General features: G+C 42.1%; 2 protein-coding genes across 3 annotated transcripts in view; one reads left to right on the forward strand and one right to left on the reverse strand.

Annotated features, from left to right (window-relative positions):
- SMCHD1 (structural maintenance of chromosomes flexible hinge domain containing 1) overlaps positions 1 to 23,491 on the reverse strand; it is a 79,115-nt gene extending 55,624 nt beyond the window's left edge. Inside the window, exons 1-7 of one of the 2 annotated variants that reach the window (XM_052703411.1) lie at positions 23,104 to 23,489; positions 6,949 to 7,024; positions 6,330 to 6,491; positions 2,123 to 2,205; positions 1,896 to 2,026; positions 546 to 660; positions 274 to 393 (exon numbers count right to left, since the gene is read on the reverse strand). In XM_052703411.1, coding sequence (XP_052559371.1) covers positions 274 to 393; positions 546 to 660; positions 1,896 to 2,026; positions 2,123 to 2,205; positions 6,330 to 6,491; positions 6,949 to 7,024; positions 23,104 to 23,280 — 864 coding nt within the window. In that variant the 5' untranslated portion in view covers positions 23,281 to 23,489. Of the gene's footprint in view, positions 1 to 273; positions 394 to 545; positions 661 to 1,895; positions 2,027 to 2,122; positions 2,206 to 6,329; positions 6,492 to 6,948; positions 7,025 to 23,103 lie in introns of both variants that reach the window. The other variant, XM_052703412.1, reaches the window with a different exon arrangement.
- The window catches only part of MYOM1 (myomesin 1), a 289,844-nt gene that overhangs the window by 227,701 nt on the left and 36,331 nt on the right, over positions 1 to 25,812 (forward strand). The window lies entirely within an intron of this gene.

Genomic DNA, 25,812 nt, shown 5'->3' on the forward strand with positions numbered 1-25,812 from the left:
GCTTTCAGATATATTTAGATATTTCTGTAAGATGCAATGTCAAACTGTACAGAATTTCTGTCCTTAAAATCATAGTGGAAAGAGAAAAAAGAACATACAAAAACATGTCTACCATAAATTGTCAAACAAATTTCTCATTACTTCCTTCTACATTACAACCTGCAGGTGGTGCAAATGATAAAAGCACACCCCCCCCAGATTGATGTAACAAAAAGTCATGTTAGCCAGGAAAATGCTTTCCTTTAAAACTGAGAAAGCATTACAGCTACTTACCTTTCTGTTTCGAATGAATCCACAATATATTGCTTCTTGGTTTCTCTCTTTCTTTTCAAAATCCTCTTTGGAAAGGACAAGTTCATGTACATCCTGAGAATCCGCAGGTTTGCTTATCATCTGTTTGCATTAAGAAAAAGTATTTAAAATCAGAACAAGGGTTAAAAATGAACAATAAAGTAATTTAATGGCACAATAAAAAGCTAAAATAATAACAATCTTATCATGTAAATATGTTTTAAAATAAGTTTTAAAGACTGATATCTACTTACTCTGGCAGACTGCCCTACGAAGAACACTGCTTGTTTACCTCCAACTCCAAAATATGAGATATCACTATTTAAACTACGAGGCACTGGCAAAGGGCGAACATATCCTGAATGATCGCTGGAAGTGAAAGTACATTTAATAAATTTTCAAGCCAACTGTCATTAAAAAAAAAAAAAAAGTAAACAATTGATGTTAATAGCTTGCATTAAATTCTTCCTGCATTTACTCTGTTCAAATATCCTTCATTTCAAAGATTACAATTTATGTGCCCAGAATCGATTTACTTCTTTTTTTAAGGTAAAAGATAAGATATAGACGCATTCTCCTTTCCTCTTTAAGTTACCTTATAAGACATTTCAGCCCATTGTAGCAAACCAACCTTAAGTCAGTCACACATTTAAATCTTACCCAGTTTAAGCAAGCAATAGAACAAACATCTGTTCTTTATATTATAACAAATGAAAAGGTGTAGGTAAGTAACAGATGCAATTTACAGCTATGCCCTCATCACGTTATCAACTCACAATTTAAACCTGTGACATAAAAATACATTTCTACTGTTACTGAATTCACCTGGAGGAAATTTAGAAAGCAGTGTTTATTTATAAATTACTGGATCAGATAGTCCAGAAATTATACATATCAGATTAAAAACCAAAGAAATCAAAACTCCAAGCCTTTCCATCTCTATTATCACTTTCAAGTGCTCCCGTACTGTTTTTCACTAATTTCTCATAGGACCAATTATTTCTGATGGTAGTCATGGTGTTGACCTTCAGAGAATCCCGTCCTAGGCTTTTAATGCATTTAAGAAGTAACTAAAACTCAAGAACTGTACATGATTCTTGGTTTGAATTTTTCTTACAGAAGCATTAAGCCAGATTGTACAGGCACAAAATTATTTGGGCACAGATTCTCTATTTTCTCTTTAAAACCTCTTTCGTCTTAAAAAAAAATAATAATAATAATAAAAAATCTGCATTCATTTTGCCTCTAGCTCTCTTCAATAAATACAGACATCTTTAGGTATAATTTTGCATTACATTGTACAATTAAGTAAAAAAAAAAAAAAAACAAACCTAAACCAAAACCCTGTATTCATTATTCCTCTGGGAAACCAGTAGAGAAAAATATTTTCCCAGTATCACAAAATTAGCAGAAGTTTCTCAATTTTCTACTTACAGGAAATACATATGCATTGTTATGTAATCACAGAATGACAGATTTCAGCTAAGTGTTGTTATAGAGATACTTCTTAGAATGATATTCTACAAGCACCTGCAATTTTCCAGTTGTAAATATGATTATGTAATTATCATTCCAGTACATAAATATAATTAAAACTTTCTAACCTCTCAAAGTCACCTTGTCTTGTAAACTTTGATAATCTATATACTGCCCAGTTGTTAAGCTGTTTAGAAGTCATTCCTCTTCCATTATCCATCACAGCAACAGCTGGTTTTCCATTGGAGTCATCAAATAACTGTTGGGGGAAAAAGAACCACAAAAAACAGGGAGCAGCTTGGAAAACATCACAAAAAAAAGGGGGAACTACTAAAAATGTGTATTTCTGACTTACCAATTTAATCTGTATGCTTCGAATACCAGTATTTCGAGCTGTAGCTGATAGAGAATTGTCAATCAACTCAGCAAGAGCAAATGCTGAAGAAATTAAAGAAAAAAAAAATCACCCCATTAAAATCATTTTCTTAAAAGATAATACTTCAAAAACAGATGCATGCTTTCAGTAGTTTCTTCTGGGTTATTAGGATATCAATTAGGATATCAAACAAATCAATCTGACAAAGATGCCACGATACATTCAAAACATACTGTAAAATCGGATGCTTTTATGCATGTTGCTATTTTCTTCTGTTATTCAGATGCCTTCTAATAGTGAAGTTATGTACTTTTAAAATAGTATGTCAACGACTTTTAATGCTGTCCTTTTGAAATTGATGACAACGAACATAGTATTTGTGAACACTACAAACATTTTCTACATGATGCAAAGATTGGCAGAACCTCTGTAGCACAAAAGTGATCATAATGTGAAGTGACAGAACTGGAAAGTGCCTCTTACGGCGAACAGAGAGGAAATGGGAAACAAACAAACAGCACCAGTAACAAAAGGAAAACTATGTGTGCATGTATCATCCTTTGTGATTTCATAGCAGCATTGTGAGTCTTATCAAAATGAGCAATAAGGTTTTCCTGCTGACGGGTGCATTTCAGGGGAGAGAACTGATAGCAGCAAAATGCATGACTGCTTATATAAAGTGCAGGACTGAATTATTCCACATTCTTAAAGAATTCGTAAGATTTAACAATTCCTTCTATGAAAACAAGTGTAGTTCATTGTAGTACTGATTGTAGTACTGTTTATTCAAGTGAGAACAGAATGAGTTGGACTGTCTGCTGCAATGTACACATTCACCTAGAAGTGCTTTTCTCACATTTAAGTAGTTATATCAATGTATACAAAAAACCCCACAGTATTTCACATAACGTGCAATTAAGTGGGGGGATCAAAACTAGAAAATACTGTGAATAATAGAAATGTACATGGTTCAGAAGGTAACTGGATACACTTACAGAAAACAGTAGACTGTTTATGCCTGTTCCAGGCATAAACTCAGAAGTCTCTCTATCACTTCTGTTATATCCTTGCCTTTCTGTTTTCATACTAAATCCCAGATTTCTGACACCAGCTGCTGTTAGGAACAAAATGAACTAGACAGACACTGAACCAAAAAAGTGTATTTTGGGGGGATGGATGGAAGGTAGTAAACGCAGGGCAGAAAGAAAGGGGGGTGACAAAAAGAATAGTACTTAAAAGTACAGTTGGTGTTTACAGATACTGATGAGATTCCTCTGAAAAATAAATAGATGTGGGAAGTTCTGTGCTTAAGTCTTGATATTCATGTATTTTTCTAGACAATTTTGAGCATGCTGGGCTGGACCTAAATCATAGAATCACAGAATCCTTAAGAGTTGGAAGGGACTTTTAAAAATCATCTAGTCCAACTCCCCTGAAATGAATAGGGACATTTACAACTAGACCAGGTTGCCCAGGGCCTCATCCAGCCTCACCTTGAAGGTCTCCAGAGCTGGAGCATTCACCACAACACTGGGTAAACTGTTCCAGTGCCTCACCATCCACTCTGAAAAAGATATTTTCCTTATACCTGATCTAAATCTACCCTCTTTGAGTTTGAAACCATTTCCACTTGCTCTATCACAACACCCTGCTAAAGAATTAATTCCCTTCTCTTCTGCAGTTCCCCTTAGGTACTAAAGGTCCATCAGGTCACCACAGAGCCTTTAGCCCCAGCTCCCTCAGCCTGTTCTCAGGAGAGGTGTTCCATCCATTGCATCATTTTTGTGGCCCTCCTCTGGACACACACCAACAGGTTCATGTCTCTCGTGTACTAAGGACTCCGTATCTGGATGCAGTACCCCAACTGAGGGCTCATCAGCACAGAGCAGAGGGGCAGGATCATCTCCCTCACCCTGCTGGCCATGCTGTTTTTGATGCCGCACAGGATACCGATGGCTCTCTGGGCTGCAAGAGCACATTCCTGGCCCCTGTTCAGCTTTTCACCCACCAGTACCAACAGTTGTTTCTTGGCAGGGCTGCGCTCAATCCTTTCATTCCCCAGCTTGTATTGGTAGTGGATGTTGCCTCAAACCAGTGCAAGACTGTGCATTTGGATTTGTTGAACCTCAAGATGTTCATCTGGGCCCACTGCTCAAACCTGTCAAGGACACTCCAGATCACATCCCATCCCTCTGGTGTGTCAACTGCACTGCACACCTCAGTGTAATCGGCAAACTTGCTGTGGAGGCACGTGAGCCCACTGTTGATGTCACTGATGAAGGTATTACAGAGCATTGGCCCCAGCACCAACTCCTGGGAGATGCCACTCATCACTGATTTCCAGATATTGAGATATTGAGCCATTGACCACCACTCTCTGGACTAGATTCTGCAGCCAGTTCTTCATCCATCGTACATTCCACACATCAAATCCACATCTCTCCAATTTGGAGAGAAGAATGTTATGGGGTACACTGTCAAATGTCCAGATAAATGACACTGGTGGCTCTTCCCTTGTCCAACGATGCAGTGACACCATCATAGAAGGCCAATAAGTTGATCAAGCTGGATTTGCCCTTGGTGAGGCCATGCTCCTTCTCCCATATCTCCATCCTGCCTTCCACATGCCTCAGCATATTCCTGCATGACCTGCTTCATGATTTTTCCTGGCATAGAGGTGACACTGACAGGTTGGTAGTTCCCAGCGTAGTTCCTTTTTGCCCTTCTTAAAAATGGATGTGATGTTACATTTTTTCCATCACCAGGGACCTCACCTCATTGCTGTGACCTTTCAAATATCACTGAGCATGCCTTGGCAACCACACCAGCCAATTCTCTCAGGACTCTGGGATGCCTCTCATTGGGATCTGTAGACTTGTGAATGTTCAAGTTCCTCTGATAATTGTGAACCTGATCAACACTTTCAGTGGGAGAGATGTTGCTCCCCCAATCCTCTCCGACCAAATCAAACATTTGATTGCTGCGTGATGAGCAAGGTATCAGAGAAGACCAAGGCAAAAAGTTATTAACTACTTTAGCCTTCTCATCGCCTGTTGTCACCAGCCTGCTTGTGACTACCACTCACTAGGGGCTGCATGCCCTCCTGGACTTTCATTTTCTGTTTAAGGTTATCTATAGAAGCCTTGCTCCTTCTGGCATCTTTAGCCAAATTCAGTTCAAGCTGGGCCTTGGCTTTCCTGACCCCATCCTGACACAGCCTAGCAGCTTCCTTATACTCTTCCCACAGTACCTTTCTCTGTGTCCACTGCCTGTGTATTTTCTTTTCACTCTTCAGTTTGACCAGCCGGTCTCAGTTCAGCCATGCCAGTCTCTTGCATTCCTTTCCTTTCCTGACTTGACACACCTGGAGATGGTGAGCTCTTGCACCCTGAGTTCTCAATGTGTTCTCAATGATCTGCCAGCTCTGCTCCATACCCTTGCCTATCAGGAAAGTTTTCCAGGGTCTTCCATTGACCAACTCCCTAAAGAGCTGGAATTTAGCTTTCCTGAAGTTGACCTTCCTAATTTTACTCTTTACCTGTCTCACTATCCCTCCAGAGCATGAACTTAACCATAGCATGTATACATAGAAGTATATATTTAAAAAGTAATCATAGCTACAAACAAAATTTTTAGAGAAACCATAAACGGAAAGTTTTTTTTTTTTTACAGTAGAGGAATACAAAATGCTTTAAGTTACATATTTAATGTATGAGTTAGATAAAAACTGAAGAATATATAATTTAAGTAATACTTGTTCTCATTGGTAAAAGCTAAGCCCTGTAGAACCAGAGATGGAACAGTAGAAAAAAATTCTATAGTAACTTGTATTAAAACTAGTCATCAAATTCAAACAAGTTGCATTTTAAATACAAGAGACAAAGCTTGATGATAACAATGATGATCTAAACTGATGACATTTGCAAGATTATCATCAAGATTAAAGTCATTTTACATCTAAAATACCCAAACTTCTTGCAGATGTATTTAGGTATACCTCTGTAAAAATGGCCGCATATGAAACCAGATTAAGTCATTTCTAAGAGAGCAATTTATTTAAAAAGCTTAGCTAAGTTTCCTTTAACAGCTAAGACTACATTTTTTTTACCAGCTACTACTGAAATTGCATTGTTCTTAATCATCACAGTCATATAAACATCATTAATGCAATATTATTTATACTTACGCAAAGGATTTTGCCCTTCACTGGCATAGTATTCATACATGCCACTTTTGACAAGTGTATCATAGTGGGGCAGGAAGTCAATTCTCTCCTTTGTTGCTGAAAGCAGGGTTTGGTCAACTGACTGTAGTAGATAAAGAGTAACTCCATCCTGAACAAGTTCTTCTGCAATGAAGACAAAATATAAAGTATTTTGGAGAGTGTTCAATGTACTATCCAGTTTATCTAAAACAGTACAAGTTTAGCCACAGATAATCTCTGTATTTGCTTGAGTACTGACAACTCAGCCTTCTGGCAAGAGGTCTTGATTAAAAAATCCTTGCATATTTCCAAGCTAAATAATTCAGGTTTTGTTTGGTAACAGCTATTTATGAGCCATTCCTTTCCTAATTATTTACAGAAATCATAATGGAAGTAGAAAATTCACTTTATATAGCTTTTACCATACTAACTAGCACTTGTTAAAAACTTTTTGTAAAAGCCAATTTCGTAAAACTCTTGGCAAATTATTTCACAATTTTTATTTCCAGTTAATTAATGCATATAATTGTGTAGTCACCATGTGATCTTTACAATCAATATAAGAGGTGCCTGTATTTATTTCGCTATCTAAGATACTTACTGAAGTTGTCTTCTGTAATTTCTTTTCTGTTTGTTGTGGTGATAACAAAGTTTTCATCAGAAGATATGTCAAATGCCTACAAAATTGGAGAAAATCTAGTTACGATCAGTTAGTCCACTAAATATTCAGATAAATGGAAATATCAATGGTCTTTCTACTAACTTTGCCAGAAAATTACTAAAAAGTGTTCTGACATTTTTTCCACATTAATTCAGAAGTAAAACACACTTGAATTCCATAATTTGCTTCCTCAACTTAGTTGGAGTTCTTTGCTTTCTTAACTACTTAAACATTCAAGGAAACAAATAGAATTTTTAAAGAGGAACTCTCTTATGGGCAACCACCTTGGAGGCTGAAGAATAAGACGGAACAATTCTACTTCAGACTAACTAAAACATCAATAGTAAATATCTAATGATCCATATTTAACTGCACTCTTAAGGCATCAAACCAAATGCTTATTATAACTGGTTACATGTGAAAATATTGTTCTCTAATTTTATCTGAAAAAATCCAAGCAAATTTAAGGAAATTATTTATCATTAAAACACTCAATTCTTCTAAAGCTAACTAATTTACTACTCCACCTCTGAAAATGATTGAAATTTGAGGTTCAAGAAAAGATTTTTCATGGCACCAGAACAAACCCATTGACACCTGGTTACTTCAATGTTGGGACAGTGGGGCCAATATTCAGATAAATGGAAGATCTCCAACTGGGAAGCACTGCTAAGAACTCATCCAGACAGAGGTCTGGATGGGGCCTTCACCCTCTGAAAGCAAATGCTATTAGCTCTAAAGGAAAAATATCCACTCAAAGAAGATCTGTTGCCTGAGTTAAAGAAATGGACTATTAGAGAAAAAGGCATCCATTATTTGAGAGAATTTGCCATGATTAAAATGTTACACGACCCCACATTAATTCCTGAAAATCTACACCAAGAGCATGATCCTGAGAGAGTCAGGTATACACCAAGCCAAGTGTGTGGCAAAAATTCATAAGAACTGCATCAGAAAAGTACATCTTTGCACTAGCAGGAATGTATGACAGAGGGCAAAGAAGACCCTTTTATCTGAACCAATAATTAGACTTTACGATTTTGAGCTATATTTAACCCCTCCACAAACATATATTTCAGCCATTTCAAAAGTAACTGAAAGACTGCATAGAATGGAGTGTAAACAAGAAGATACGATGGAGGAACTGTCTACCATGCTTCATCATGATGAACCTGTGGTGGCATCAGAGACACCTAATGAGGATCTGGATACTAGAACAGTGTACCTAAGAGGCTGACCAAATTTCCTCCCCACCTGCATCATCCAGTATCTCAGCTATTAAAAGTAGACAACCTTCTGCTTGAGCAACTGACAATAGTAAGATTACATCGCATAATGTCTTTTGAAAATACTACGTGAGCATGGAGAAGATATGAAGAAGTGGTATAAAGAACCCACTTCTACATTTCAAGCGTGGGTAAAAGAATTACAAGACAGATCAAGCACCAAGGCAAACTCCTCTAAGAAGGTGACTGCTCCAGTTGCCCCGGGACAGGGCAAAAGCTCTAAGTGCCCTGATCATGACTCAGGGGAGGGAACAATAGAAGTAATAATTAGAGGCCCTGCCCTCAGATGGAAGAGGGGAAGGGAGGGTGGAAGGGATGACAGAGTGTACTGGACTGTGTGGATTCGATGGTATGGCACATCAGAACCACAGAAATATGAAGCACTGCTAGACACTGGTGCACTCTAACGCCCTTAAGTCACAAATGGACAGAATTTATATTTCTAGAGTCAATGTGGGTTCCAAAGAGTTGACTGTGCTGGAGGTCAAAATAAGCATCACTGGTAAAGACTGGCAAATCATCCTATTGTGACTGGCCCAGGGCTCCATGTATACTTGGTACTGACTACCTCAGAAGGGGGCATTTTAAAGATATCAAGGGGTATTGGTGCATCTTTGGAATAGCTGCTGCAGACAGAGAAGATGTTAAGCAGTTGTTTGTTTTGCCCAGCCTGTCAGAAAATTCATCTGTGGTGGGGTTGCTACAAGTAAAAGAGCAACAGGTACGAACTGCTGCAAAAATGGTGCACAGACAGCAGTACTGCACTAACACGGATTCCCTGTTCCCTACATGTAAGCTGAGAGTCAGCAAAACTCACTCACCTTTTAACAGCCCCATATGGCCAGTGCGTAAAGCCAGTGGAGAATGGAGGCTGACAGTGGACTACTGTGGCCTGAATGAAGTCACACCCCCACTGAGTGCTGCTGCGCCAGACATGTTGGAGCTCCCGAATGAATGGGAGTCAAAAGCAGCCAAATGGTATGCCAACATTGACACTGCTAATGTCTTTTTCTCCACTCCTTTGGCCACAGAATGTAGGACACTTTGCTTTTAACTGGAGAGGTGTTAAGTATACCTGGAACCATTTGTCCAAGGGGTGGAAGCCCAGCCCAACCATTTGCCATGGGTTGATCCAAAATGAACTGAAACAGGGCAGTGCTCCTGAGCACCTGCAGTATATTGATGACGTTGTGTAGGGCAATATAGCAGAGGAAGTTTTCAAAAAAGGAGAGTAAATAATTCAGATCCTTCCGCATGCTGGTTTCACTATTAAGCAATTTCAAGCGAGGCAAAGTGAAAGGACCTGCCCAGGAAATTCAGTTCCTAGATATAGTGGCAAGATGGGCATATTGTCACATCCCAATGGATGTGGTCAACAAAATTACTGCTATGTCTCCACTCACTAATAAGAAAGAGAAATAATCTTTTCTGAGTTTAGTGGGCTTTTGGAAAACGCATGTTCCAAACTATATCCTCATTGCAAGCCCCCTTTATCAGGTGATATGGAAGAATAATAATTTTACACAGGGTCCTGAGCAGCAGCAGGCTTTTGAGCAGATTGAGTAGGAGATAGCCCAAGTCACTGCCCTGAGGCCAGTACGGACAACATGTAAAGAACATCCTCTACAGTGCTGCTGGAGAGAAAGGTCCCACTTGTGGAGTTTGTGGCAAAGAGCCTCAGGAGAGACCCAAGGCCGACCCCTGGGATTTTGGAGCAGAGCATACAGGGGATCCGAAGAGTGCTACACTCCAACTGAAAAGGAGATCTTAGCTGTGTATGAAGCGGTTCGGGCTGCTTGCAAAGTAAAGAAATGCAGCTCCTTTTAGCACCTCAGCTGCTGGTGCTCAACTGGATGTTTAAAGGAAAGTTTCCTTCCACCCATCACGCTACTGATGCTACTTAGAATAAGCGGATTGCACTGATTACACGATGAGCTCAGGTGGGGAACTTCAGTCATTTGGGAATCTTAGACGTGATCATGGATTGGCCTGAAGGCAAAAAGTTTGGAACATTACCAGCAGAAGAAGTATCGCATGCTACAGAGGCCCCACCATACAATGAACTACCAGAAAATGAAAAGAAATATACCTTGTCCACAGATGCATCATGTCGTATTGTGGGGAAGCATCACAGATGGAAATCTGCTGTGTGCATTCTTACACAAGTTGCAGAGGCCATTGAAAGGAAAGGATAATCAAGCCAATTTGCAGCGGTAAACGCTGTCCAACTGGCCTCAGATTTTGGTGAATAGGAGAGATGGCCAATGCTTAATCTTTACACTAATTCATGGATGGTGGCAAATGCCCTATGGGGTTACAGCAGTGGGAACAAAATAACTGGCAACAAAGGGGTAAACCTATTTGGGCTGCTGAACTGTGGAAAGACATTGCTGCCCGAACAAAAAATATGGTTATAAAGGTGCGTCACATAGACGGTCATGTGTCCAAGAGTAGGGCTACTGAAGAACAACAGAATAACCATCAGGTTGCTCGAGCCGCCAAAACTGAAGTGGCTCAAACACATTTGGACTGGCAATGCAAGGCTGAATTATTTCTAACTTGATGGGCTCAGGAGACCTCAGGCCATCAAGGAGGAGATGCAAAATATAAGCGGGCTAGAGACTGAGGGGTGAACTTAACTATGGATGCTATTGTACAAGTTATTCATGACTGTGACATACGCACGACAATTAAACAAGCCAAGAGGATGAAACCTCTCTAGAGGAAAGGGTAATGGCAAAAATATAGAGGCATGGCAGGTTGATTATGTCACCTTATCATGAACCCATTATGGTGAGCATTACACGCCTATCATGGTGGAGGTAACCACCAGGTGCCTTGAAACATATGCAGTACCCCATGCTACTTGCCCGAAACACCATATTAGGTCTGGAGAAACAAGTCCTGTGGTGACATGGCACTCCAGAAAGCGCTGAGTCAGAGAATGGGACTCATATCAAAATTCTCGTGTAAACACTTGGGCATCGAGTGGATTTCTCATATCCCCTATCATGCACCAGTTTCTTGTAAAACTCAATGATACAATGGGTTGTTAAAATCTACACTGAAAGCAATGGATAGCAGAACATTTATACACTGGAAGAAGCATTTGGCAGAAGCCATTTGGTTGGTCAATACTTAAGAATCTATCAATGGAGATAGTCCTGCCCAGCCCAGCTCCCTACATACTGTAGATGGAGATAAGGTCCCTGTAGCGCAAGTAAAGAGCGTGTTGGGAAAAGCAGTTTGGGTCCTTCCAGCTTCTGGAAAGGCCAGACCTCTCCATGGAACTCTTTTTGCTCAGGGACATGGGTCCACTTGCTGGTTAATGCAGAAAAACGGGAATGTTCAGTGCGTACAAAGGAATTTGATGGAGTGCAGTCAGTATTTCCATGCATATTATATTTGCGTGTGTGTTTAATGCATGTTAATTATTGTTTGTTTATATATATTAAGCATGATGTAGTGATATAGAATGAGGTGTGGAATGTCATGGTTCTATGATTTCTTATTGGTATTTCAAATTATAACATCATGTGCAGTCAGTTAAAGAGTTAATGCTGCTTCAGACTGAGCAACTAAAACAGCAATATTAAATATCCAGATGGCCCACATTTAACTGCACTCTTAAGGTATTAAACCAAACACTTACTATACTCAGTTACACATGAAAATATTGTTCTCCAATTTTATCACATGTGAAAATCTAAGATTGTTTTTAGAAAATTATTTACCATTAAAACATTCCAGTATGTTTTTCTGAAGCTAACTAATTTGCCTCTGCAGTCTGCAACTTGTGGTTATGTTTCTGTTGCTCTGTACTTTTTATTCTGTTTTCCACATGCCTCTGCACACATGGCTCTACATGCCCTAATCTCTGCATCTTGGCATTAATCTCTCTATAAAAATAAGATATCAAATATCTGTATTTTTACTGCCTTTCCAAATCCTTGAGAATCAAGCTCTGGCGAAAGCCAACTCTTATTGTTTAACTCTATCAACCTCCAAATACAGTGGTCACAATACCTACAAGAGCTTTCTCTTAGCTTGATCTTTCTCTGAAGTTCTCGCATTACATGCGGCAATTTAATATCACCATTTCCTACTGCCCTTTTTTCCTACCCTCAGTGCCCAAACTGCTGCTTAAAGTTGCATCACATAGGTTTGCTTTTTTATCTTCCCTCGAGTTGTTAACCATGTGATTAAAAATACAGTTAGCATCCATCAGCAAAGTTACCAAAATACTTCACTGTGGTCCTTGGTCAAACTGTCCCAATATCCACTCTAAAACGTAGAGAAAATTGCAAGGAATTGGCTAGAAAAACAACTACAGCAGTTTACTAGGAGCCATTTAACCTACCTGCTGATCAACAGATACTAACTACACCTGAGGGTGTATAAGTGCATATGGCAGAGTGCTACAGAGGTGATCAGTGTGGGAGAGGATCATGAACTGCCCTGACTCAGCCACAGCGCATACAAGACGGCTCTCAAACAGATGAGAGCAACCCACTGTGCACCAACACTTGAAACACTCAAAAGAGCACATGGTGCTTCTGCTCAAATTGGGGAACAAAAAGAGAAGACTCCAGAAGCAGCAGAAGAGATGTACAAGAGACATGGCTGAAGCTTGTGTGAAAATTATCTGAGAATATTAAAAGCTTTTGCTGGTGAGAATCTATATGGGTTGCTCTGAAAATAATGCCTCATATTTATTTCCATGGGAAGTATAACATACACAAGGAACACAATAACACTCTTTGATGGAGGAAATTCTCAGCTGCAAAACAGTACTCGTCAGCATTGGCACCACCATTTTCATCAGCGAAAAACAAGAACCTGCCTGCCATGCTGTAAGAATCTGGAACAATTTTTGACTCCAAGCTTGTTCAGTGGCACCCATCTGAGACATAGTCTGCTCAACAAGCTTTTGGGGTCAATACTTACTTAATACTTACTTACAAATCAAACAGAAGTGCCCCAACAATCAACTGCTGCCCCTGGTAACCAACAGAACACTAAAAAGAGGATAAAAACCCAAAGAATTCCAAGGTAGAGGAGGATAACCCCTCCACTGAACTGCAGTCAAGCAGGTCAATGAGACATCACTGACCAACTTGCTTCCCTATGGAACAAGCCATCTCTGGATTCCTGGTGGTAACTATTCCAGCTTTGTAAACTGCTCTTTAGGATTTCTCTCTTTACTACTGCTAATTTCCCCATCTTCCCTGCAATCATTAGTTGCTTAGAATCTATAATAAATCATCAGACAGCACTTAGCCTCATTTGCCATCTCAATCTTCATAAGGGTATACATATGTCAAACCCCTTCCTCCAATAATAAGAGCAAAACACATGCTTGTAAAAAATCTGCACTAGTGGAGGTGACCCACTGTTTCACAGTTGCTATGATGGTGTCATTGCCGGGTAAATGTTACCCACACAGTCCATCTCTCATTAGTCTGAAGAGATGGAAGTCAGAAGGAGCCAAATCTGGACTATACAGTGGGTGTTGAAGGACTGTCCACTCAAGACTGGCAATATGCTCCACATTCTTCAAACTGGTATGGAGCCTGGCATTATCACGTTGCAAAAGAAAGGGGGTCTTCTTCTGTGAACTGACTCTGGAAGTTTGAGCATCCAGCTTAGTCAGTATCACAATGGAGCAGTCAGAGTTCAATGTTTGCCTGGGTTACAGGAAATCCAGAAGGATCACCTCCTTTCCTATCCCAAAAGGCAGTGAACATCACTGTATCCACTGAGAGCTGTGTCTTGAGCTTTTTCGCCAACAGGGAATTGACATGCCACCACTCCATGGATTGCTGTTTTCACTTCAGATTGCAGTGATGATGGTGTCTTGTCACCAGCAATGGTGCAATCCAAGAAACTGTCACCTTCAGTCTTATTCTGGCTCAATACAACCTGACAAACTTGCATATGGCGCTCTTTCTGTTCCTGTGTGAGCATGCATGGGAACCACCTAGCACAAACTTTGCTATTTTCCAACACTGCCACCATTGTTTGCAATGTACTGAAACCAACCTTCAGCTCTGTCACAGTTCCCTGATTGTAATCTGCAGATTCACAAAGATGAGCTAAGATGACTCTTCGTTCCATGACAGCTGTGCATGGCCATCTGGAATGCAGCATCTCTTCCATATCGCTATCACCACTGCTGAAACACACCACCCAGTGCCTCACAGTGCTCACAATCACTATTTGGTCTCCATAAACACTCAGCAAGTGTCAATGAATGTCAATGGGTGCAATTTTTTCTGCACAGAGGAATTCAGTGGCACACCTTTGCTTCATATACACTTCCATGTCAAATGCCATTCTGTCAGACTGCCCCTCTGCTGCCATCTGTCACACAACAGGTAACGGACCAGTGGGAAGGCTCAATCTCTACTGCCATATCACCAACATCATAAAATAGGAGGCACTACCTTTGGAGCAGCCCTTGGACTTCAACCATATACTTTATTTAGTTATTCTTTGTGTCACTGTGGGGACCACACTGTGATTAATGTACCTATAAAGTTGGACAAGATTTTCTGACTTTCTGCTTTTCTGATGCAACTCAACCACATCCATTAAACTTAAAATATACTAGCTGGTTACTGTCAGTACTGTTAGGGTGCTTAGCCATTTTCAAGTGACTCACAAAGCACCCATGTCAGAGTAGGGAACTTCTCCCTCCCAGCCTCCCAGGGCTTGACCTGTATGAGAGCAGAAGAAAACCAATAAGGAACATGGATAAGCAGCAAAGAGAAACCGTTATGAATGTGGTCCCAACCTTCCAGAACACTGTTACAGATTTTGCTTCTGTATTTACTGTTTGCTTTAGAAATGATGCTAAATAATGAAATGTTCAATTTTGTGTGTATAGATAGCATCATATATTGGAGGAACATGGATAGACTTGATCACTGAAGGAGAAACAGCACACAAAGATACACAATCATTGACCTGCTTCTAGCAGTTATACCTAACGCTGGAAGAAGTATAGAATACTGAGTGTCATCTTTTCAAACTGTCTCACTAAAGAACAGCTCAGCAAGAAGTGACCTGGGGGTGTTCGTGTCTGTAGCTCGGTGTGAGCAGAAGTGTGCCTAACAGCTAATAGGGTGAAATACATTACGGGCTGCAGCACAGCCAGCTGGTCAGAAGGGTGATTCTCCTGTTGTATTTAGTGATGGTGCGGTCTCACCTTGAATACTGTGCTCAGTGTAAGATAGATAATAAAGTCCTTGTGAAAGTACCCAGAGGAAGGCAACAAAACAGATGGTCAAGGATATCGAGCTGCCTTGTCTGGAGAAGTCAAGAGGCAACCACACTGCTCTCTACAGCTCCCAGAGGAGGGGAGGCAGAGAGAGGTGCTGGGCTCTGCTCGTGGGAGCCAATGGCAGGACAGGGAATGGCACAGAGCTGCCAGGAGAGGGTCAGACTGGGCACTGGGAAATGTTTCTTTATCCCAGGAGGGGTCAGGCCCTGAAGAGGCTCCCTAGGGAGCTTCCTACAGAGGTGGGTGGCGCACGCCCATGCCTGTTAATGTTCAAGGCACTTGGACAATACACTCAATAACACGCCTTAACTTCTGGTTAGCCCAACTCTATGCATACACAGACACAGAATAGCAAACCATAGAGTACAGTATCTTTACAGAAGATATTTAACCCCTTACAACCCAGACTTTCCATCTCAAAATGTTGTTTCTAATAAATAACTTCAACACCTTTAAAATGCTCTCTGTCCTCCTACAGTAAACATTCTCAGAATGCATTTATCACTTAGTCATCCTGCTTTATTAAAAAGAATTATCAGTCCAAATTGAAAGAAATCTGTTAGATCAACAAGCGGACGAAACTACAAAGGATTTTATTCTCAAATCACAGATTTTCAACAAAATGAAAACAACTATTTTTCACTACTACCTACTGGATCTTCAGATTTTTGTATTATATCTTTCAATTATTCTTATGACTGAAAAATATTGAGGTCATTCATAGCAAGATATAAACAGCTGATGTAGAAACTAAGATCTTGCTAGAAGTGATTGGGAACAATCATAAATAATAGCTCCAAAGAGTGCTAATTAGATAAATACTTTCATTCCTCTGTTGAATCACTCAGTTGATGCCTAACAGTAGTCTGCTAGGGATCTGTTTGTACGGACGGATCTAGAATTTAGCACTCATGGTAGCAGAGCACATATAATAAGCACTTTAAGGCAAGCTCATCTGGATACGATTAATGTCACAACAAAAACAAAGAACATCTTTTGATACCAACAGTCTCTACAAAAACACACGCATCTGAAACAGATGGAAATAATTTATCAGCATTTCTCAAAGCTCAGAGTTGTACATTACAGAGGAATATCCAGTAGCCACTGCACAGATACACATATTCCCTATAGGCAACCTATTTACAAAACAAAAAAAAAAACAGACAGTAGTGAACATCGTTGTTCTGAAACATTCTCCAAGCATTCTTTACTGACAATCACCTCAAACTAAAGACTAAATTGAACAAGATAAAACAGGTGAACTTGGTGTGTCTCATCCTCTGTATCACTTTTACATTTCTCTACTTCCAGAAGTTCAGTTGACACAAATATTTACAAAAAGGTGGTGCAAGAGAAACATGAAGTATCTCATTATATATTTCATCATTGAATTTTATTATAACTTTTTATGCAATATCTTCAATTAAAATATCATCACAATTATATTGGAAAAAAATATTATCACAACAAGAAAACAACAACAGAAGGTGACTTCATAGCAGAAGCGTTCTATAGAAACCACACATGTAGTTCTATGAAATCTTGTCCATAAGAGGAAGTTTACCTGTAGATCTTTCCAAGATTTGTAGGATGTAAGCCTAGGGCTCTAAAGTTCATGCAAAGAACACGCTGTCAGTAGACTTGTTCAGTATCCGTACAAACTTTCACTGGAAATCAACAAGTCATTCTGTCTAAAACCAAAATCACAAATGCTGAAGAACACAGATACCACAGTTTTGCCATTAACTCTGTACAGCTACTGTCATGAAAACATACAGTATGTCATCATTTGTTAGAGATAACAAGCAAGAATTTGGAAGCCACTCTTCAAAACTGAAAGTACTTGTGGGCATGCAGAAAGCTGCACCTGGATAAATAATACTCAGGGAATGAAGATCCAAGTATCATCACCGTTCAAATCTGAGCAGGAACTTAAAAACCACATGCCATTAGAAATCAGTCAACGCACTCACTCATTTACTAATGTAGTACATATAATAACATAGTACCCAAGTGCACAGTTATGCAAATTGTATCCTCTTCCTACTGCAAAGTCAGCAACAAAACCAAAGATGCTACACATAAGCACTTCAGCAAAGCCTGAGATACAACATGGCAATTCTCTTGGAAAAACTTAAATACTGCTCAGACTTACACACCTGCCTTAGGTTTTGTGTATGGCAAGCTTAAACAGTGTGTTCTAGTTCCTTGATAAATAACACAACATAGGCTTTATAATACAAAATTACAATCATTGCAAGGTGGATTGATCTCATTATTAAGAATTCAGCACTCATACTGTGCAAATTTATCAAAACAGCATTTTAGTATGGTACCAAAACAGCACTTTAAAAGATGTAAGAGTTGCCCTCTAGTGATATGCATTCATTCATCACAAATTATGTCATTAAACATTTTCCATTAGGCACTGGCAAGCAAGTATTCACAAAAAAAATTACACTTCTTTCTTGAGTTCCCCATACTACAGCTGTGTTTCTCCCTTTCAATGAACATCATTTTTGCCGACCAGCATACTGACACATATCTTAGTTAACTGGAAAAAGGCAGAATGGAAGGATACAATGAGAAGCTCAACAAAAGACTTAACAAAAATTTAAAACAAAATTATTTTGTCTTATTGGGATGAGTAAATTTTAAGTATTTCCTTAAATTACAGATATTTACCTTCTACGCACATACACATTTCTCCAAACCACAAGATCTCAATAGCAATGAAAAGTGTCAAAAGAATTAAAGACCCAATTATGAACGCCTTCCATCCATATCTAAGTGCTAACACTACATTCATTGCCAATAGTTCTCTTCAGTCTCATACTTCATTTCAAACACCGCTTAGTATGATATAAAACTTTTATGGAGTTTTCAACGCAGGTCTCTCTACTTAAAAAAAAACAACAGTGTGACCTTGAAAAGAACCTGGAAGGATCCCTACTAGCTCAGCATCAAAACAAGGTGCTCCTAGCAATTCGAGCCAGAGAACTTCAGCTGAAAAGAGACATACAACAATCCAAGCCCCTCAGTAGAGGTAAGTATCTTCCAATGACAGAATCCCCGAATTCTTAAGAGTTAGAACGGCCCTTTAAAGGTCATATAGTCCAACTCCCCTGCAATGAACAGGGACACGACAGTTAGACAGGTTGCCCACCGTCTGGTTCAGCCTTGCCTTGAAAGGCTCCAGGGATGAGGCACCAAGCACACACCTGGGTAAACTGTTCCAGTGCTTCACCACCCTTATTGTAAAAAAACCCTTTCTTATATCTAACCTAAATTACCCTCTTTGAGCTTGAAACCATTTTCCCTTGCTCTATCACTACAGACCATGCTAAAGCGTCCCCTTCGTTCCTGCAGCTCCCCTTTAGATATTCACAGGTCCCTATCACATCACCACAGTCTTCTCTTCTCCAGGCAGAACAGCCACAGCTCCCTCAGCCTGTCCTCATAGCAAAGGCGTTCCATCCATTGCATCATTTTTGTGGCCCTCCTCTGGACACACACCAACAGGTTCACATCTCTCCTGTACTGAGGACTCCGTGTCTGGATGCAGTACCCCAACTGAGGGCTCATCAGCACAGAGCAGCACAGAGCAGAGGGGCAGGATCATCTCCCTCACCCTGCTGGCCACACTTCTTTTGATACAGCCCAGGATGTGGTTGGCTTTCTGGTCTGCGAGGGATCATTCCTGTCCAGCTTTTCATTCACCAGTACCAAGAGGTCTTTCAAGGCAGGGCTGCACTCAATCCTTTCATCCCCCCGTTTGTATTGGTAGTGGATGTTGCTCCGAACCGAGTGCAAGATTTGGATTTGTTGAATCTCAGGAGGTTCACCTGGGCCCACTACTCAAACCTGTCAAGGACACTCCAGATCGCATCCCATCCCTCTGGTGTGTCAACTGCACTACACAACTCAGTGTCACCACCGATGAAGATATTAAAGTTGGAGTTGGTCCCAGCACCAACTCCTGGGAGATGCCACTCGTCACTGATTTCCAGATATCGAGATATCAAGCCATTGACCACCACTCTCTGGACTAGATTCTGCAGCCAGTTCTTCATCCATCGTACATTCCACACATCAAATCCACATCTCTCCACATCTCTCTCTGCCTTATTGCAGTCCAGATAAACGACACTGGTAGCTCTTCCCTTGTCCAACGATGCAGTGACACCATCATAGAAGGCCAATAAATTGAGCAAGCTGGATTTGCCCTTGGTGAAGCCACACTTGTTCTCCAATATTTTCATCGTGCCTTCTACATGCCTCAGCATAGATTCCTGGAGCATCTGCTTCATCATCTTTCCTGGCACAGAGATGTCCCTGACAGGTTTCAGTTCCCAGGGTAGTTCCTCTTTGCCCTCCTTAAAAATGGAAGTGATGTTGCCTTTTTTCCATCACCAGGGACTTCACCTCATTGCCGTGACTTTTCAAATATCACTGAGTGTGCCTTGGCAACCACACCAGCCAATTCCCTCAGGATTCTGTGATGCGTCTTATTGAGACCTGTGGACTTGTGGATGCTCAAGTTCCTTGGGCAGTCACAAACCTCATCCATGCTTACAGTGCGAAGGATGCTTCTTCATCTATCCCCTCCTACCAAATTGAACACTTGAGGGCTGTGCAATTAGCACTTAACAGAAAAGACCAAGGCAAAGAAGTACCTCAGTCTTCCCCTTTTCTGTTGTTACCAGTTTGCCTATGTCACTCACTAGGGGCTGCGAGTCCTACTGGATCTTCGTTTTCTGGTTGAGGTACCTGTAAAAACCTTTCTTGTTCTTACTGGTATTCCTTGCCAAGTTTATTTCAAGCTGGGCCTTGGCTTTCCTGACTTCATTCCTCTAAATGTCAGGATAAATGGTGAAGGATAGTTATAACAAAATACAAGAAAATGTGCAAGCAATGCTGGTGTGCAAAGAAGTGAAAATTTCCTATTTCATTCACTTATCTCAAACTTTTGTTGTTCTGGGGACTGAAATTATAAGGAATACTCCACATAAATTCAACAGTACTGAACTGAAGAGTCAAGCTTACAGAAAATTTTAAATTAGTGGAATTCGGCTTTAGGATCACTGGAAGGAAGAATAGTGAGTACTATATACACTCCTCGCCAAAAGGAAAGATGAATTTGTATGCATATAAAGCCACATCCAACCACATTGTTGTGCATTAAGATATTGTTAGGGGGCAGTATCAAAATTCCTTTGGTGACAAAAATCTGATTCAAAACAAAAACAAATATTAGCTTCAAAACTGAATAACAAATATTTTAATAATAAACAATACTTTCCATGACAATAATCTGAGGAAATGAATACATGCCTAAACCCATCTCTTAGCATCTGTCTGAACCACCAGTTACTTAGCTACAGAATTTGGGATCAAAGATAGCAATCATACTTAATACCCCTTTCAATATTTACTATCTCCTTCTACTCCCATGTGACCTGATATCTATTTTCTCATGCTGTATCAAGATTTTTCCAGCAGAATTAGTTCCAACAGCTTAACTTATATACAGCATCTTTGCCAAGCACTACCATTCTCACAGCCAGTTTGCAGATGCATGGCCACCCTTGCTGCAACTGTGACAGCACAGCAACTCAGTCTCATGACAAACTGCATATGAAAGTATACCCACAGACAAGCCTGCACTAAGCCTGAGCCATCAGACAGGATAAACATAGGAATGAACATTGCTAGATACACTGCATACGACTAATATTGCACTCAGATGGTCTCTAGTTGGAATAAAACAAACACAACATTCTTTTTCTTATCTAAATTCAAAGTTTATCAAAAGGATGTCTCTTCTTGAACTTATTACTTACAAGATGCCAGAAATGCTTCACATTTGAGTAGTACACATGGAAAAACACAACATGCAAAACCACCAGAGGCACTAAGATGCCAGAGCGCTCTTCAAGAAGTCTAACAAGAGACCTGCCCATTGTCAATGTGCCACACAACACATCTCAGTCTTCCTGGACGCATCAAGTCTGGCAGCTTCCCCCCTATCAGTGTTTACCGGCTCCATCAAACAATCCACCCAGACACACTGAGGTGCATTCGAAGTCAGACGTCCACAAGGCGCACAATGAAAGCTCCGAGGTATAAAGGGTCACTTTATCATCATTTAGCATCAGCTCTACTATTGTAAAGAATTAGCATCTCAAAACAAGACTTACTACTAGAGCCACCCAAAGAGAGGCCGGTGTGGGAAGGAACTTTTGCTGGCTCTGAGCACCCACAGTTCCAGACAAAGTGCTGCCCAGATGCAGGATAAACCGCGCAATTTTCTTCAGAAATATACAGCCTAAGGAATAAGGTGCTAATTGCGCTGCATAAAGGAACTAAACTGAGTATTTCAGTAGAACAAATCAGTGCAAAATTTACAGCTGATGCATCTGTTTTGCTTCACAGTGTAAAGCACTGTTCAATAAGTTTATGGCACACACAGAGGTCACTCCAAAAATAATACCTCCCACTTACTTCCATGGAAGATACAATAGACACAAAGAGCACAATAACATTATTACAGAAGACAGAGCATATTGCCAGCTACAAACCACTATTTTTCAACACAGTCACCACCATTAGTTATGCATTTTCAGAAAATTTGAAGAAAAGTCTGCATGCCACATTTGCAGTTATCTGCACCAGTGCAGGTGATCCACTGTCACTGTTGCCACTACTAAAACGTACCACCCACTGCTTCACAGTGCTCACAGCCACTGGCTAGTCTCTACGTTCAGCAAATGTCAATGAATGTCAATGGCTGCCCCTTTTTCCACATGGAGAAAATTCACTGACACACCTTTGCTCCACACGTGCTTTCATGCAAGTTGCTATTCTGTCAGACTACCCCTCTGCTGCCATCTGTCAGTCGGCAACAACATGCAACGGAATACTGGTGGGAAGGTTCAGCCTCTACTGCCAACACCGTGAAATAGGAGGCATTACTTTCGGAGCAGCCGCGATAGCAGCCTCAGCGAAGAGCACGGAGACAGAAAACGGGCAGCAGCAGCAGCCGCTGCCGGCACTCCGAACTCAACGCGCGGACGCAGATCGCCACCTAGGCGGAGCCGGAAGGCAGAGCGAGCCGCTGCTTCGTAAAACGAAAGAGGGCCGAACGCAGCGCGAGGCAGAGTCCCGCGCAGCCAGCAGGCGGCGCTCGCCGCCGCCGCCACCTTGGACAGCACAACGAGCCACGCTCCCACCCGCCGCGGCGCTCGGAGCTGCCGCTCAACGGTTCCCCGCGCGGGGGCGCCGCCGTGCGGTTGCCGCCGCCGCCACCCAACGGCGAGGCCGCCCCTCCGCTCGACGCCGGGCGGAGCGGGCCTGGGGGTTGCGCGCGGGAGCGCGGCACGGGCTCCCTCCCCGGCTCTCCTCGGCCCTCCCCGCGGAGATAACGGCGACGGCGGCCGGGGCGCCCGCACCTGTCCCTGCCGAGCCGGGGCGACGAGTTACGACGCGTTCCGTTACCCCCCTCCCCCCGCCGCCCTGCACCTGGCACACGGCGTTGCGGAAGCCGCGGTAGTTGTTCTTGCCGTAGCTGAGCACTTTTTCGTCCTGATCCGCCTGCTCCCGGCGCCGGTCGAAGAGAAAGACGGTGCGATCCCCGCCTCCGCGTGGAGACAAATGCATCAGCTTGCGGGCCCCGCGGCTGCCGCCCGCCGCTGCCATGTTGGGAAGCCGAGGAGACGGAAAACGTCCGGCAGCGATGGCGGCAACGGCGGCGTTTGGCGCCTACCCGCGAGCTCCCCCGTCTGGCGCTGCGTTCCTGCCGAGCGGAAGAAGACGAGGAGCCGGAAGGGAGCAGAGCGCGCGGCTCGAGAGCGCGCTGCGGCCAAGAATCGAAACCGCGTCTTGGCGCCGCGACCTCGGAACGAGACCGCGCTGCGCCACTTCCGGGGCGGGACGGGAGGCGAAGGGCCGGCACCGCCCCCTGGACGCGCATGCGTGCTGGCGCCGGCACCGCGTGCCGGTCGCCTCGCCAGCCTTTGAGGCTGCGGGCGCCGCCGCCACCTCTTCGGGGCAGGGCTCAGCGAGCCGCGACCGTTGTCCTCACTCGGGCTTAAGCACTGAGGTGCAAAGGGCTGCTCACCTTCCTTGGCATGAACAGTCAGACCTGTGTTGGTCCCCATGGCGTGGCAGCTGTAGCTTGTCCCTCGCTGCCCATCCAGTTTCTTTCTGTCTGCTGTATGGACGCTGAGGTGTCAGCTTGTCACTGCCACGTGCTCAAGTGAATTAGCTTCTAGTGTGCCTTGGGAACTGCCAAGTTAGTATAGAGATACAAAAATACTATCACAGAATTACAGACTCACTTTAGCTAGAAGGAACCTCAAAGCCCACCCAGTCCCACCCCGTGCCATGGGCAGGGCTGCCCCACGGCAGCTCAGCTGCCCAGGGCCCCATCCAACCTGACCTTGAGCAGCTCCAGGGATGGGGCACCATAGCTTTTCTGGGCAGCTGTGCCAGCACCTCACCACTCTTGAGTGAAAAATTTCATCGACATCTTATCTAAATTTCCCCTCATTTAGTTTAACACTATTCTCCTTTGTCCTGTCACCATCAGACTGTGTAAAAACTTTCTCCCCCTTCCTGCTTGTAAGCACCCTTCAAGTACAGGAAGGCTGCAATGAGGTTTTACCAAAGCCTTCTCCTCTCCAAACTAAACAAGCCCAACTTCCTCAGCCTTTCTTCATAGAAGAGGTGCTACAGCCATCTTCGTGGCCCTCCTATGGACTTTCTCCAAGAGCTCCACATCTTTCCTGTATTGGGGACCCAGACATGCATGCAGTACTCCATTCTGCTTTATATATTTGTATCCTTGGATCAGACGTCATAGTACCTACAAAGCATTTTTTTTTCCTCTTTTTTTTTTTCTCCAGATACCCTCCATCCACTCAGCATTCCTGCTTTCTCAGAAGTACTCCTCTTTGCACCAGGTAGGATCAGATCTCAGGATGCTTGCTGTCTGGCTGTCCCTGGCTTTTCTCAACCTCATCAAGTTGGGATGGACTTCATCTGGAATAGAGAGAACTGTGTTATACACTGCACCCACCCCTCTCTGCGCTCTACATTTTATCAGCAGTAATAACAGATGTTGAAACTGCAGCATAATACCTGTAGAATCCCACTTATAAACAGCCTTTCTGTTGAAGATGGAAGTGACAATTTCACCTTGGCAAGCAACTCTTCAGATTTGTTTTGAATAAATATTACTGTTTTCTTACTTTTTTTTTCCTTAGGGAGAAGAGTAATTTTTTTTTTTTTTTTTACATGTTTCCACTGAGTAGGGTACATTGAAGGAATTATATAAATAATTAAGGATTTCATGTTCACTTCTGTTTTAAGGTCCACAACTGCTTTTAATTCTTATTCATGTTGAACGCATTGAAAGTCTCTGCGTTGTTGAATATGCAACACTAATGGCTTCTGGATGTACACCATTTTTGAATACCATAGTAACTGAAAATCTGTCATTGAAATAATATTTCAAAAAATAAATAGTCTTTCAGGGACTAGCAAAACATACTTGTCAGGAACCTGTCAAGTCCTTTTCCCATTCAGAAAGACCTGGGCAGACTGGAAGGTTGGGCAGAGAGGAACCTGATGAGCTTCAGAAACAGCAAATGTTGAATTCTGTACCTGGTGAGGCATAACTCCATGCATCAGTGCTGGCAGGGTGCTGACCTGCTGAAAAGGAGCTCTACAGAGAAGGACTTGAGTATGTTGGTGGACAAATGGTTGGCCATGAGCCAGCAGTATACCCTTGTGAACAAGAAGGCCAATGGGATCCTGAGGTGTCATAACAAGAATGTGGCCAGCAGGTCAAGGGAGGTGATCCTACCCCTCTACATTGCCCTGCTGAGGCCACATCTGGATTGCTGTGTCCAGTTCTGAGGTCCTTGGTTCAAGAAGGAGGGAATTTGTAGAGAGCCCTGTGAAGGGCTACAGAGATGATGAGGGGCCTTTCTAATGAGAAAAGGCTGAGAGATTTGGGGCAGTTCAGCCTGGAGAAGACTGAGGGGCAGATCTCATCAATACTTACAAATATCAAATGGGTGAGTGTCAAGAGGATGGGGTCAGGCTCTTTTCAGTGGTGCCCAGCAGCAGGAAAAGGGGCAATGGGCACAAATTGGAGTGCAGGAAGTTGTATACGAACATGAGGAAAAGCTTCTTTACTTTGAGAGTGACAGAGCACTAGAACAG

This window comes from Tympanuchus pallidicinctus, unplaced genomic scaffold (assembly GCF_026119805.1).
Source record: "Tympanuchus pallidicinctus isolate F22 unplaced genomic scaffold, pur_lepc_1.0 scaffold5, whole genome shotgun sequence".
NCBI classification, from domain to species: Eukaryota; Metazoa; Chordata; class Aves; order Galliformes; family Phasianidae; genus Tympanuchus; species Tympanuchus pallidicinctus.